Consider the following 14,254-nt stretch of genomic DNA (forward strand, 5'->3'; position numbering starts at 1 on the left):
GGGCAAGGTGGCACCTTGGGGTGACAACGAGGAGGGGCACGGTGGCATTAAGGGGTGACACTTGAGGGGTGGGGCAAGGTGACACCAAGGGGGGGCACAGTGGCACCTTGGGGTGACACCGAGGGCTGACAATGAGGGGTGACACTGCGTGGGGGCACAGTGGCACCTTAGGGTGACAATGAGGGTGGGGAAGACACCCAGGGGGGGCACGGTGGCATTGAGGGGTGACACTGAGGATGGGGAGGCACGGTGACACCAAGGGGGGGCACAGTGGCCCCTTGGGGTGACACCGAGGGCTGACAATGCGGGGTGACACTGCGTGGGGGCACAGTGGCACCCTGGGGTGACACCGAGGGCTGACAATGCGGGGTGACACTGCGTGGGGGCACAGTGGCACCTTAGGGTGACAATGAGGGTGGGGAAGACACGGTGACACCAAGGGGGGGCACAGTGACACCTTGGGGTGACACCGAAGGGTGACAATGAGGGGTGACACCGAGGTGGGGCACGGTGGCACCGAGGGGTGACAACGAGGGGAGGGGGCACGGTGTCACCCTGGGGGAGGGTGACAGCGTCACCTGGAGAGGGTCACGATGTCACCTGGGGCAGTTATGGGGGTGGGGCATGATATCACCCTGGGGAGGGTGACAGTGTCACCTTGGGAGGGTCACAGTGTCACCCTGGGGGGGGGGTGACAATGTCACCTTGACAGGGCCATCATAACACCTTGGGAGGGCCATGATGTCACCTTGGGAGAGTGACAATGTCACCCTGGGAGGGTCACAGTGTCACCTTGGGGTGGTCACAGTGTCACCCTGGGTCCATTCCCCATTTCCCATCCCCCAGCTGGGATTCTTCTCCCACCCAAAACCCCCCCGGGAGGAGGAGGAGGAGGAGGAGGAGGAGGAAGAGGAGGAGGATGAGGACGAAGAGCACTGAGGTGACAGCTCTGCTGGTGGCACGAGGACACCCAGGAACGTCCCCCTGGGTTTGGGACGGGTGGAGGGACGAGGAGGAGCCCCCCCCCCCGAGGATGGAGCAGGGGGGGGACAACATCTGGAACATCTGGAAGTGGGAAAAGTGGGAATGCCCTGGAATGGAGCAGCTCCAGCAATAAAGCTCCAGCCTGGGGAACTGCTGATGGGCTGGGAGAGGAAATTCCTTCATCCAGGGGGGGGAAAAAAACTCTGGAATGATCCCAGATGCGACACAGAGGGATGGGGGAGAGCCAGATCTCAAATCCGGGTCAAATCCGGGTCAAATCCAGGTGAAATCCAGGTGAAATCCGGGTCAAATCTGGGCTCAAATCCAGGTGAAATCCGGGTCAAATCCGGGTCAAATCTGGGTCAAATCCAGGTGAAATCCGGGATTTTGAGGATCAGGAATCTCGGAATTCCCGACTTCCAGCGGGATGTGGAAGAGGGAAGAAGTGGGAGCAGGAGATGAGTGGGGAAAGAAGTGGAAAAAGGGGAATTTCTGACCCTCTCCAGAAATCCCCATCATCGGGGAGCTGGATAAGAGAGGGAAGCACCGGGATAAATTTATAAACCCGGCTGGATTTTCCCAATTTTTGTAGATCCACAGTGCTGTCCTGGGATTGGGGTGTCCCGGGGAGGACAGGGACAAAGTGTCCCAACACAGCAGGAGGCGTTTGGCTCTCCTCCCTTGGGGACAAACAGAGCAAATCAGGGCTTTCCTTCCCAAAAAAAGCTTTTTCTGAGCTGGTTTGTGCCCCCCTCCCCCAGCTCCTGCTCCCCCTTTCCCAGCTCCAAGGATGACCTGGGAATGGGAATTCGTTGAGAAAGGCCTTTATTGGACGGAAGAGCAAAGAAAATCAGGAATGAAATCCACGTGGGCGCGGAACCACGGAGCCCAAGGGGTTTGGGAGCGTGGGGTGGGGGTCACAGTGTCCCCCCCAACTTTAGGGCAGCCAGTGGATACCACGAGGATGAGGAAAACTCCCAGGATTCAGACCTGGAAAAGTCACATGAAATGGGAAAAAAAAAAAAAAACACCAAAACAAACCTCTCGAAACAACCAAATAATGAGGAAAAATAAAGAGTTTCCTTAAGTTAAAGGGGAGGGCGGGGGGATTCCCAGGGGAGTGGTCCATAATTCCTGCCTGGAATGACTCGTGGGGGGGTTTGGACACACCTGGGGCCACGGGCGACGTGGAAAAGGGTCAGAAAAAAACCCCAATCAAGCCCAAAAATAGTCCAGGACGAGACAAAATCCTGCTCAGAGCATTCCTGATCCCACAGCGTTCCCAGAAACTTTCCAGGTCGAAACAAGCAAATAATGAGGAAAAATAAAGAGTTTCCTTAAGTTAAAGGGGAGGGCGGGGGGATTCCCAGGGGAGTGGTCCATAATTCCTGCCTGGAATGACTCGTGGGGGGGTTTGGACACACCTGGGGCCACGGGCGACGTGGAAAAGGGTCAGAAAAAAACCCCAATCAAGCCCAAAAATAGTCCAGGACGAGACAAAATCCTGCTCAGAGCATTCCTGATCCCACAGCGTTCCCAGAAACTTTCCAGGACCACGGGGGCTCCTGAGGGTCCAACCCCCCCTGAGGAAGGGCTCCAGAACCTTCCTTCTTCCACCTGCCATGATTTTATAGACCCCCCAAGGATTCCATCCCAAAATGGGGCAATAAAATCTCTCGTGGCTACAATTCCAACCTCCTGGAGTGCAGGAAGATCCCAAAAAATCCCCTTTTTATCCCAACCTTTTTTCCAGAGAAGGCTACGAGGAGACTCAGAACCCCTCTTTGGATCAAACCCCTACTGGAAAAAAACCAAAAAAAAAAACCAAAAACCAAACCAAAAACCTTTCCTGATACAAAAAATGAAATCCAAATCACTCCCAAAAATTCCCAATTTAGGGCTAACGAGGCAATTCCATGGAGCAGAAGGATAAATTCCTGGGAGAAGAGCGCTCGCTGCTGCAATCCCACAGGGTGGGCCCCCTAATTCCTGCTACTCAGGGGGGGGTTTGTTGGAATTCTCAATGTACACCTCGAGCTGGGATGCCTCTGGAAGCTTCTGGAAGGTTCCAGAACTTTTTCAGAAAGGTCAGAAAGTCCATCTCTCCTGCACTGGGCTGTCGGAAGAGTCGGGATTTGGGATTTGCCTGCTGGAATCTTCCCCCTTTAGGCTCTTCCTGCAGACGGGACACGTGTCGTGCTGTGGGGAGGAAAACAAAACTCTTATCCTGGGGGATTTTACCCCAAATTTCAAATTTTCTGTGCTGAAAGGCACCGACCCAAAGGAAAATGTTACATTCGAGCTGAAGGCGTGGAGAAAAATCCCAAAATTTTTTGGTAACGTTGGAGGTCAAGGTAGAAAAATTCGAGTTTGAGGTTTTAGAAAGCAGTAATGTTTATAAGGCAAAACAGGAATTTTAGGACAGTTGGTTGAGTTTTAGGAGGTTTTTCACTTTCTTCTTCATGAGTTTGAGTAGTTAGAAATAATTAATTAGGGATAATTAATTAGAAAATAATTAATAATTAATTAAAACATAATCACCCCAAGCATTGCGGGCTTGGCGTGATTAGTTATTAGGTTAAAAATAAAAATAATTCAAGTGTCAATTCTTAATTGGACAGTTCAGAATTAAAAAACCTTAAAGAAAAAGTTAATTAGGGTATCTTGTTAATTGAATACTGCAGAACCCATCAATATATTATATTGTATATATACAACACAGATAAGAACTAATCAACATTTGAGCCCAAAATTCCACCTCTAACAAAAAAAGCAAAGATAAAACCGTGCAGACAGATGGGTTTTTTATTTTTGGATCTCACCAGCTCCAGCCAGGGCACGATGCAGCTGCTGTGGAAGACGTGGTTGCAGGGGAGCTGCCGGACCTGCTCCGCCACGGTGTAATCCTCCTTGCACACCGGGCATTCCAGCCCCGTGTCTGTGGAAAACGGGGAATCAGGGCCAGGAGAAATGGAGCTGGGAGTCGGGAGTGGGTTTTGGGGGGCTGCACAGAGGGGGTGTGGGGAACAGAGGGATCCCGGCAGGAACGGGAGTTCTGGGGTTTATGGGGTGTGGAGGGATCAAGGAATTGCTGCCAGGGTCAAGGAATTCCTGCCAGGATCCATCCATCATCCTCTGGGAGCATGAACTCCTCCAGGGATCAAGGAATTCCTGCCAGGATCCAGGAATTCCTGCCAGGATCCATCCACACAAAATCCTCTGGGAACATGAACTCATCCAGGGATCATGGAATTCCTGCCAGGATCCATCTACATAAAATCCTCTGGAGATGGAGCATGCAGGGATCAAGGAATTCCTGCCAGGATCCAGGAATTCCTGCCAGGATCCATCCACACAAAATCCTCTGGGAACATGAACTCATCCAGGGATCATGGAATTCCTGCCAGGATCCATCTACATAAAATCCTCTGGAGATGGAGCATGCAGGGATCAAGGAATTCCTGCCAGGATCCAGGAATTCCTGCCAGGATCCATCCACACAAAATCCTCTGGGAACATGAACTCATCCAGGGATCATGGAATTCCTGCCAGGATCCATCTACATAAAATCCTCTGGAGATGGAGCATGCAGGGATCAAGGAATTCCTGCCAGGATCCAGGAATTCCTGCCAGGATCCATCCACACAAAATCCTCTGGGAACATGAACTCATCCAGGGATCATGGAATTCCTGCCAGGATCCATCTACATAAAATCCTCTGGAGATGGAGCATGCAGGGATCAAGGAATTCCTGCCAGGATCCAGGAATTCCTGCCAGGATCCATCCACACAAAATCCTCTGGGAACATGAACTCATCCAGGGATCATGGAATTCCTGCCAGGATCCATCTACATAAAATCCTCTGGAGATGGAGCATGCAGGGATCAAGGAATTCCTGCCAGGATCCAGGAATTCCTGCCAGGATCCATCCACACAAAATCCTCTGGGAACATGAACTCATCCAGGGATCATGGAATTCCTGCCAGGATCCATCTACATAAAATCCTCTGGAGATGGAGCATGCAGGGATCAAGGAATTCCTGCCAGGATCCAGGAATTCCTGCCAGGATCCATCCACACAAAATCCTCTGGGAACATGAACTCATCCAGGGATCATGGAATTCCTGCCAGGATCCATCTACATAAAATCCTCTGGAGATGGAGCATGCAGGGATCAAGGAATTCCTGCCAGGATCCAGGAATTCCTGCCAGGATCCATCCACACAAAATCCTCTGGGAACATGAACTCATCCAGGGATCATGGAATTCCTGCCAGGATCCATCTACATAAAATCCTCTGGAGATGGAGCATGCAGGGATCAAGGAATTCCTGCCAGGATCCAGGAATTCCTGCCAGGATCCATCCATCCATCCATCCATCCATCCATCCATCCATCCATCCATCCATCCATCCATCCATCCATCCATCCATCCATCCATCCATCCATCCATCCATCCATCCATCCATCCATCCATCATCCTCTGGGAACATGAACTCATCCAGGGATCATGGAATTCCTGCCAGGATCCATCTACATAAAATCCTCTGGAGATGGAGCATGCAGGGATCAAGGAATTCCTGCCAGGATCCATCCACACAAAATCCTCTGGGAACATGAACTCATCCAGGGATCAAGGAACTCCTGAGCTCCTTTGGTGATCCCAGGGATCCTTGGATATTCCAAAATGTTCCTGATGTCTGGCCTGCTCCGTGGGCTCAGCCACGTGGAATTCCAGCTGGTCCTTGGCTTCCCAGAAAAGAGGAGGACAGAAGGGTGTGGAAAACCACGGGATAAAAATATCCTGGGTAGAATTGTCTGGTTTAACCACAATGGAGGAGTAGGTTCTGGGAGGGGGAGGGATCCTGGGGGTGAAAAATTCAGGGAATTTTTAATTGCAAAGCCAGGATTGCTCTGAGACACCCCCAGGCCCCTGCTGGCAGATTTCCAGGACAATTCCAGAGCAGAGCGTGTGGAGAGTTAGTCTGAAAGGGAGGAAGGGATTGAGAGCACAAACAGGGATTTGGGATGGGAAAATCATCATGGGGAGGGAAAAATCATCATGGGGAGGGGAAAAAAACATAATGGAGAGGGGAAAATCATCATGGGGAGGGGAAATCATCATGGGGAGGGGAAAAAAAACATAATGGAGAGGGGGAAATCATCATGGGGAGGGGAAAAAAACATAATGGAGAGGGGAAAATCATTATAAGGAGGGGAAAATCATTATGGGGAGGGGAAATCATCATGGGGAGGGGGAAAAAAACCATCATGGGGAGGGGAAAACAATCTTGGGGAGGGGAAAAAAAACGATCTTGGGGAGGGGAAAATCATCTTGGGGAGCTCAGGGTGTCACAGAGGGAGCTCAGGATGACAGGAGGGAGCTCAGGGTGTCAGAGGGAGCTCAGGGTGTCAGAGGGATCTCAGGATGACAGGAGGGAGCTCAGGGTGTCACAGAGGGTCAGGGTGTCAGAGGGAGCTCAGGATGCCCAAGAGGGATCTCAGGATGACAGGAGGGAGCTCAGGGTGTCACAGAGGGAGCTCAGGATGTCACAGGGGGATCTCAGGATGTCACAGAGGGATCTCAGGGTGTCACAGAGGGATCTCAGGATGCCAAACTTGTCCCCGAGTGCCCCTGTTCTGGGGGGAGGGGGGCACGGAGCCACCCACCGACTTGCTCCTGCGTCACCGGCACCGTGGGCAGCGACGAGATCCTCTCCTTGTCCGCCGGCGGCGGCCCCGTGTTCTCCAGCTGCCCCAGGAGCTGTGCACGGGGAGAAACGCCGCGCTCAGGGCGGGCACGCGCCCCCCGAGCCGCCCCCCGGCGCAGGCGCCCCTCACCTGCGTGACGATGGCGTCCAGGCCGCTCTGTCCCCACGCGTAATCGCCGGGGCTGGAGTGCAGCATGCCGCTCCTGCCGAGGGGGAGAGGCCAGGAATTGCCCAAATTCCCCAAATTCCCCAGTAATTCCCCCAGCAGGCACAGCTGGGATGTACTCACCAGGAGAAGGGGTGCTGCGAGCCGGGAACGGCCGAGTTGGCGAAAAAGCCGGCGAAGATCTGCTGGATTATCCTGAGGAATGAGGGGAGGGAAAAGATGGGAAGAAGGAGTTAAGGAGGGAAAAAAAAAAAAAAGGGAAAAAAGAAGGGCAGGAAAAATGCCGTTATCCCGGTGGGAGGTGCTCTGCCCGGGGGGAGGAGCCAAGCGTTCCTACCTGGATACAATCTGGGGGTTTGGGATAACCAGGGCAGGCTTTTCCCAAAGGGGCAGCTTTGTTTTCCCCTGGAATTCCAGAGGAGCAGGTTTTTACAACTGGAATTCCAGAGGATCAGCTTCTTCCCACTGGATTCCCAGCCCTTTTCACACTGGATTCCCAGAGGATCAGCTTTTTCTCACTGGATTACATTAGGATCAGCCCTTTCCCACTGGAATTCCAGAGACTCAGCCCTTTTCTCACTGGATTCCCAGAGGATCAGCTTTCTTCCCCGGGAAAAAAGAAGGGCAGGAAAAGCAGGAATTGCTGCCTGGCTGGACGGCTCGTGGCTGTGAAAATCCCTGGGTAAAGCTCCAAAGCACAGAGGGACAGCAGGGGTTGGACTCTGCCCTTTTCCTGATCCAGGGGTGGGGAGCTGAGGGTTTTTTAATAAAAATAAAAGTTTTTCAAAAATTTTCATTCTCTTTTCAGTCTCGTGTGAAGGGTGAGGCAACAGAAGTGTTATAATTCACACCCATCACAATCAGAAGCCAATTTCTAATTCCTGCATTTATTTTTAATTCCATTTCTCTCCCAACAATGTCTGTCCCATCCCATCACATTCCCAAATCCCTATTTCTGACCCCAAAATTTCCATACAGATACATTCTATATTTATTTTTATTTTCTAATTTCTAAATTAATCTCTAATTCTGTTAACAATGTCTGTCCCATCCCATCCCATTCCCAAATCCCTATTCCTGACCTCAAAATTTCCATACAAATCCATTCTACATAAACTTTTATTCCATTTTCAGTCTCACGTGTAGGGTGAGACAACACAGATGTTATAATTCACACCATCACGATCAGAAGCAAACTATTTCTAATTTCTAAATTTATTTCTAATTTCTAAATTTATTTCTAACTTCTAAATTTACTTCTAATTTCTAAGCTTACTTCTAATTGCTAAACTCATTTCTAATGTCTAAGCTTATTCCTAATTTCTAAAATTACTTCTGATTTCTAAACTCATTTCTGATTTCTAAACTCATTTCCAATTTCTAAACTCATTTCTAATTTCTAAACTAATTTCTAATTTCTAAGCTTACTTCTAATTTCTAAATTCATTTCTAATTTCTAAACTCATTTCTAATTTCTAAAATTACTTCTAATTTCTAAATTTATTTCTAAACTCATTTCTAATTTCTAAGCTCATTTCTAATTTCCAAGCCCACCTCTCATTCCTAAACTCATTCTAATCCCGCCCCTCTCTCGACACCCTCCACCCCTCACCAAATTCCGTGTTTTTACCCTTCCCCCATTCCCCCCTCTCTCCCAGCAGAGCCACTCACCCCTCGATGGCGGGCGAGCGCTCGGGCCGGGCGCTGCCGCGGGCGCGGTACCTGCGGGGCAGGGCCAGCCGCGGGGGGCGGCCGGGACCCCAGAGCTCAGCCGCGGGCCCCCTCTCCGCCTCCCTGCCCTCGGCCTCCAGGAGGGGCCGCAAGTCCGGGAAGAACATGGCGTGGTCCAGGTGGTCCCAGAGCTGCCGAGAGTTGAGGTTTGGGGTAATTAGCTGGCGTTAATTGGGAGGTTTGGCTCTGCTGGCGGGGGGGCTCCAGGAGGGGCCGCAAGTCCGGGAAGAACATGGCGTGGTCCAGGTGGTCCCAGAGCTGCCGAGAGTTGAGGTTTGGGGTAATTAGCTGGCGTTAATTGGGAGGTTTGGCTCTGCTGGCGGGGGGGGGTCTTGGGTTGATTGATGAAATGCCGTTATCCCGGGGGGAGGGGCTCTGCCCGGGGGGGGGGGCCATTCCCACTGGAATTCCAGAGGATCAGCCCTTTTCCCCTGGAATTCCAGAGGAGCAGGTTTTTACAACTGGAATTCCAGAGGATCAGCTTCTTCCCACTGGATTCCCAGAGGATCAGCTTCTTCCCACTGGATTCCCAGAGGATCAGCTTCTTCCCACTGGATTTCCAGCCCTTTTCACACTGGATTCCCAGAGGATCAGCTTTTTCTCACTGGATTACATTAGGATCAGCCCTTTCCCACTGGAATTCCAGAGGATCAGCCCTTTTCCCCTGGAATTCCAGAGACTCAGCCCTTTTCTCACTGGATTCCCAGAGGATCAGCCCTTTTCCCCTGGAATTCCAGAGACTCAGCCCTTTCCCACTGGATTTCCTTAGGATCAGCCATTTCCCACTGGAATTCCAGAGGATCAGCCCTTTTCCCCTGGAATTCCAGAGACTCAGCCCTTTCCCACTGGATTTCCTTAGGATCAGCCATTTCCCACTGGAATTCCAGAGGATCAGCCCTTTCCCACTGGAATTCCAGAGGATCAGCCCTTTCCCACTGGAATTCCAGAGGATCAGCCCTTTCCCACTGCATTCCCAGAGGATCAGCCCTTTCCTACTGCATTTCCATAGGATCAGCCCTTTCCCACTGGATTCCCAGCCCTTTCCCACTGGATCTCCCTGAAATCAGGAGTTTCTGGGATACAAAGTGATCTCCAAGCAATATTTTGGAGAAAGGGATGCAGATGAAGAGGGGGAAGGACCCAGCTGGATGCCTGGAGCACAGAAGGATCCAGACTGGAATTCTGACTGTTTGGTGACCCCATTCCTGGCTCAGGATTTCCTACAAATTTAGACTTTAAAATGGAAAGATTCTGGAAAACCTGGGAGCAGGGAGAGACTCCACACCTGGCTGAGCATCCCCAAACAAATCCCAGGATCTGCCAGCACCAGGGCAAGGCTCTTCCCCGAATCCTCCTTTTCCTCTCGTGCCCAAATGCCAATTTGGGGGAAAAAAACTCCCCCCAGATCCTGAAAATCCTGGAAAAGGAGCTGCTGGGGAAAAGAGGGAAAAAGCAGGAAAACTCACCTCTGAGAACTGAGAGGAGGGGCTGTCGTCCAGGGAATTGCTGTCAAAAAAACTGGGAAAAAAGAGGAGAGTGAGTGATTAAAATCCTCCCTGTGTTTGCTGAAATATTCCCAGGAGGGGTAAAAAAAATAGAGGGAAAAGGGTAAAAAAATAGGAAAAGGCTTTTTTTTTCCTTCCCTAAATATTAAAAAGGGTAATAAAAAAAATTAAAAAGGGGAAAAAAATAGACTAAAAGTGTTTAAAAAAAGGGCAAACACAAAAAAATAATTTAAAGAGATGTTATTTTCCCATAAATATTAAAAACAATAAGAAAAATATCAAAAAGGGGGGAAAAAAGACCAAAATAGTTTAAAAAAAAGGGTAAGGACTAAAAATAATGAAAAGGGATTTTTTTTTTAAATACTAAAAATACTAATAATTTTATTTTCTTTAGGAAAAAAAACAACTTTTTTATTCCTAAATATTAAAAATGGCAAGGAAAAAATCAAAGAGGGAAAAAAAAAAGACCAAAAAGGATAAAAATATCAAGAAGACCAAAAAATTTTTTTTGTTTGTTGTTGTTTTTTTTTTTTAAGAAAAAAGGGGAAAAACACATGAAGAAAAGAGCAAAAAAATAGCATTTTTCACATTGAATCTCCTGGTTATAAATTGAATATCCCTGGGTTTTCTGGTACCTGGAATCATCAGTGACTTCCTCGATGAAGCCAGACTCACAGCGAGGGCAGGTGTATTCCTGGGAAGACAAAAAGAGTGGAAATTAAACCCAAAATCTTTGAAATCCTGAAGGAAAAAAATAGCATTTTTCACATTGAATCTCCTGGTTATAAATTGAATATCCCTGGGTTTTCTGGTACCTGGAATCATCAGTGACTTCCTCGATGAAGCCAGACTCACAGCGAGGGCAGGTGTATTCCTGGGAAGACAAAAAGAGTGGAAATTAAACCCAAAATCTTTGAAATCCTGAAGGAAAATCTCCTCCTTCTGGATGATTCCTGGAGCTCAAAACAACAGCAAAAAAATCTGAAAAAAAATCTGAAAATCCCCTGGAATTTTGGGCAGCAGAGAGGAAAATGGAACTGCAGAGGCCAGGAACAAAATTCCTTTCAAGAAAATAAAATTTTCCCTGTTCCCATTCCCAAAGTTTTATCCCAGACTGAAGAAATAAACCAAAAAAAAACCCCAAAAAAAGATTCTCATGGATCTTCCCTCTCCACATCCCAGGAACTGGGAGCATCCAAGATTTTTTTCTTGGAATATTCCAAATTTTCAGCGTGGATTTTGTGGGAACTCCTTCCAAATCCAAACCCTGGAGCAGACTTTTGAATTTTTGGATCATTTTTTTTGGGGTTGGATCAAATTTTACCATCACCAGCAGCAGGTGGGATGCTGATGCAGCCCTGGAAGCTTTGGAATATTTTTATTTTTGGACTATTTTTGCTGTTGGGAGTCCATATGGAAAGTCTCAGCTTGCCACCCAGTAGCTGGAGGGAGATAAAAATGGAATTTGGGATAAATAACTCTGCAGGGAGGGAAAAGGGAAAGGGGAACAGATGGTGGGTGGGATCCTGCAGATCCCCTGGATTTTCCCTGGGATAATTCCCTGGATTTTCCCTGAGATATTTCCAGGGATTATTCCCAGGAATTGGGATAATTCTCTTGATTTTCCTTGGGCTATTTCCCTGGATTATTCCCAGGAACTGGGATAATTCCCTGGGATAATTCCCTGGATTTTCCCTGAGATATTCCCAGGAATTGGGATAATTCCCTGGATTTTCCTTGGCATAATTTAATTTCCTGGGATAATTCCATTCCCATTCCCTGGGATAATTCCCTGGATTTTCCCTGGGATAATTCCCTGGATTTTTCCTGGGATAATTTCCTGGGATAATTCCCTGGACTTTCCCTGGGATAATTCCCTGGATTTTCCCTGAGATATTCCCAGGAACTGGGATAATTCCCTGGATTTTCCTTGGGATAATTCCCTGGATTTTCCCTGGGATATTCCCAGGAACTGGGATAACTCCCTGGATTTTCCCTGGGATAATTCCCTGGACTTTCCCCGGGATAATTCCCTGGATTTCCCCCGGGATATTCCCAGGAACTGGGATAATTCCTGGGATAATTCAGCAGCAATGGACAATCCCCTCTCTGCCGGCCGAGCGGACGCCGCTCACGGAGCGGGATGGGAGCGGAACGAGGTTTATGGAATGATGCGCTTCCATCAGGAACAGGACATTCCTCAGGTCCCTTTCCAGATTTGGGGGGGATCTCCCGTTCCGTGTGGGAACAACTTCGGGGCCTGGAGGTCACCCCTCCCTCAGGGGCTCAGGGAGCCATTGAGGGATCACCCCTGCCCCTACACCCGCCCCGGCAGCTCGGGGCTCTCCCCCCGGCCCTCCCCGCTCGGGGCTCCCCCTCTCCGACCCTCCCTTCCCGGGGCTCACCGGCAGCTTGGGGCTGACCTCGCCCTTGCAGCTGTGGCAAAAGAACCGGTGCTGCTGCACCGCCGCCGCCGCCGCCTCCGCCATCTTCCCTCACAGCCGCCGCTGCCGTCACTCCTCCCAGAGCAGCGAGCGCGGCCCAGAGCTGCCCCGCGCTTCCGGCGAACTCGTCTGCTCCTCCCCCAGCCTGCAAAGCGCGGTTGAGCGGGATAGAGCGTCCCCAGCGGGGCGGGCCGCGGCGTGGCTCCCCCTGGTGGGAGCCTCCCATTGGGAGCCTAGCTATGCCGGGTGGCGGCAGCGGAAGTGACGTAACCGGAAGTGGAGGCAGCACGGGGCCGTTGTCATGGCGGCGGTGGCGGCGGCTTAGGCCGGGCCTGGTGGTGAGAGCGGAGGGGACACCGGGACGGGGGAAAAACCCAGCGGGGGGAACACGGGGACCGCTGGGACAGGGCTCCAGGAGCTCTGCAGCAGGGTCAGCCGCTGTCCCATCTCTCTCTCTCCATGCAGCTGTTCGCTCTTCCCTTCCTCCCGCTCGTTCCTGGGATTCCGGAGCCGCCGGGATGACCCAGGCGGAGCTCCGGCTCTGCTCCCTCCTGCTGCAGGAGCATTTCGGGGAAATTGTGGAAAAAGTGGGGAATTCTCTGCTCCGGACGGGGCCGCGGCCGCTGCGGCTCCTGGTGGGGGACACGGGGCTGCTCCCGGATCAGGTACGGGGTGGGAGGGAAGCCTGGACGAGGGGGTTTTAATGTGGAAATAACCTCGTGTTGTTTGAAATTAATAGGAAACTATTGGAAGTGGAATTTAAAATCCATTAATGTGGATTTTAAATTAATTTGTAATTAATATGGGGTTATTCTCTTTAAAAGGGACGGGGTTATTCCCATTAAAAGGGACTGGGTTATTGCCATTATAAACATAATGGGTTAGGGTAATTGCCATTAAAAGGGATGGGGTAATTCCCATTATTCCCATGAAAAGGGTCGGGGTAATTCCCACTACTGCCATTAACAGCCCCAGGGTAATTCCCATGAAAAGGGCCAGGGTAATTCCCATAATTCCCATGAAAAGGCCCAGGGTAATTCCCATAATTCCATTGAAAAGGCCTGGGGTAATTCCCATGAAAAGGGCCAGGGTAATTCCCATTATTCCCTTTAAAATGGATGGGATAATTCCCATTATTTCCATGAAAAGGGCCAGGGTAATTCCCATGAAAAGGGCCGGGGTCATTCCCATTAAAAGGGCCAGGGTAATTCCCATATTTCCCATTAAAAGGCCCAGGGTAATTCCCATGAAAAGGGCCGGGGTAATTCCCATTATTCCCTTTAAAATGGATGGGATAATTCCCATTATTCCCATGAAAAGGCCCAGGGTAATTCCCATTATTCCCACGAAAAGGCCCAGGGTAATTCCCATATTTCCCATGAAAAGGCCCAGGGTAATTCCCATGAAAAGGGCCGGGGTAATTCCCATTATTCCCTTTAAAATGGATGGGATAATTCCCATTATTCCCATGAAAAGGCCCAGGGTAATTCCCATAATTCCATTGAAAAGGCCTGGGGTAATTCCCATGAAAAGGGCCAGGGTAATTCCCATTATTCCCTTTAAAATGGATGGGATAATTCCCATTATTTCCATGAAAAGGGCCAGGGTAATTCCCATGAAAAGGGCCGGGGTCATTCCCATTAAAAGGGCCAGGGTAATTCCCATATTTCCCATTAAAAGGCCCAGGGTAATTCCCATGAAAAGGGCCGGGGT

General features: G+C 50.0%; 2 protein-coding genes across 2 annotated transcripts in view; one reads left to right on the top strand and one right to left on the bottom strand.

Moving 5' to 3' along the window:
- Window positions 1–3,046: 3,046 nt before the first annotated feature.
- On the bottom strand, window positions 3,047–12,844 carry LOC121358764 (E3 ubiquitin-protein ligase RNF115-like). The gene is given in 11 exon segments (XM_041477213.1): window positions 3,047–3,183; window positions 3,807–3,922; window positions 6,655–6,748; window positions 6,826–6,898; window positions 6,985–7,056; window positions 8,533–8,723; window positions 10,059–10,110; window positions 10,913–10,971; window positions 12,503–12,594; window positions 12,597–12,760; window positions 12,762–12,844. Coding segments are annotated over 11 exon segments (1,107 nt in total). The 3' UTR covers window positions 3,047–3,072.
- LOC121358758 (DNA-directed RNA polymerase III subunit RPC3-like) overlaps window positions 12,836–14,254 on the top strand; it is a gene marked incomplete at its 3' end in the record, with an annotated part of 2,058 nt that continues 639 nt past the window's right edge. The window contains exons 1-2 of the mRNA XM_041477201.1: window positions 12,836–12,907; window positions 13,007–13,206. Of these exons, the coding sequence (XP_041333135.1) occupies window positions 13,060–13,206 (147 nt within the window). The remainder of the gene's footprint in view (window positions 12,908–13,006; window positions 13,207–14,254) is intronic.

This window comes from Pyrgilauda ruficollis, unplaced genomic scaffold, assembly GCF_017590135.1.
Source record: "Pyrgilauda ruficollis isolate IOZ18807 unplaced genomic scaffold, ASM1759013v1 scaffold1101, whole genome shotgun sequence".
In the NCBI taxonomy this organism is placed as follows: domain Eukaryota; kingdom Metazoa; phylum Chordata; class Aves; order Passeriformes; family Passeridae; genus Pyrgilauda; species Pyrgilauda ruficollis.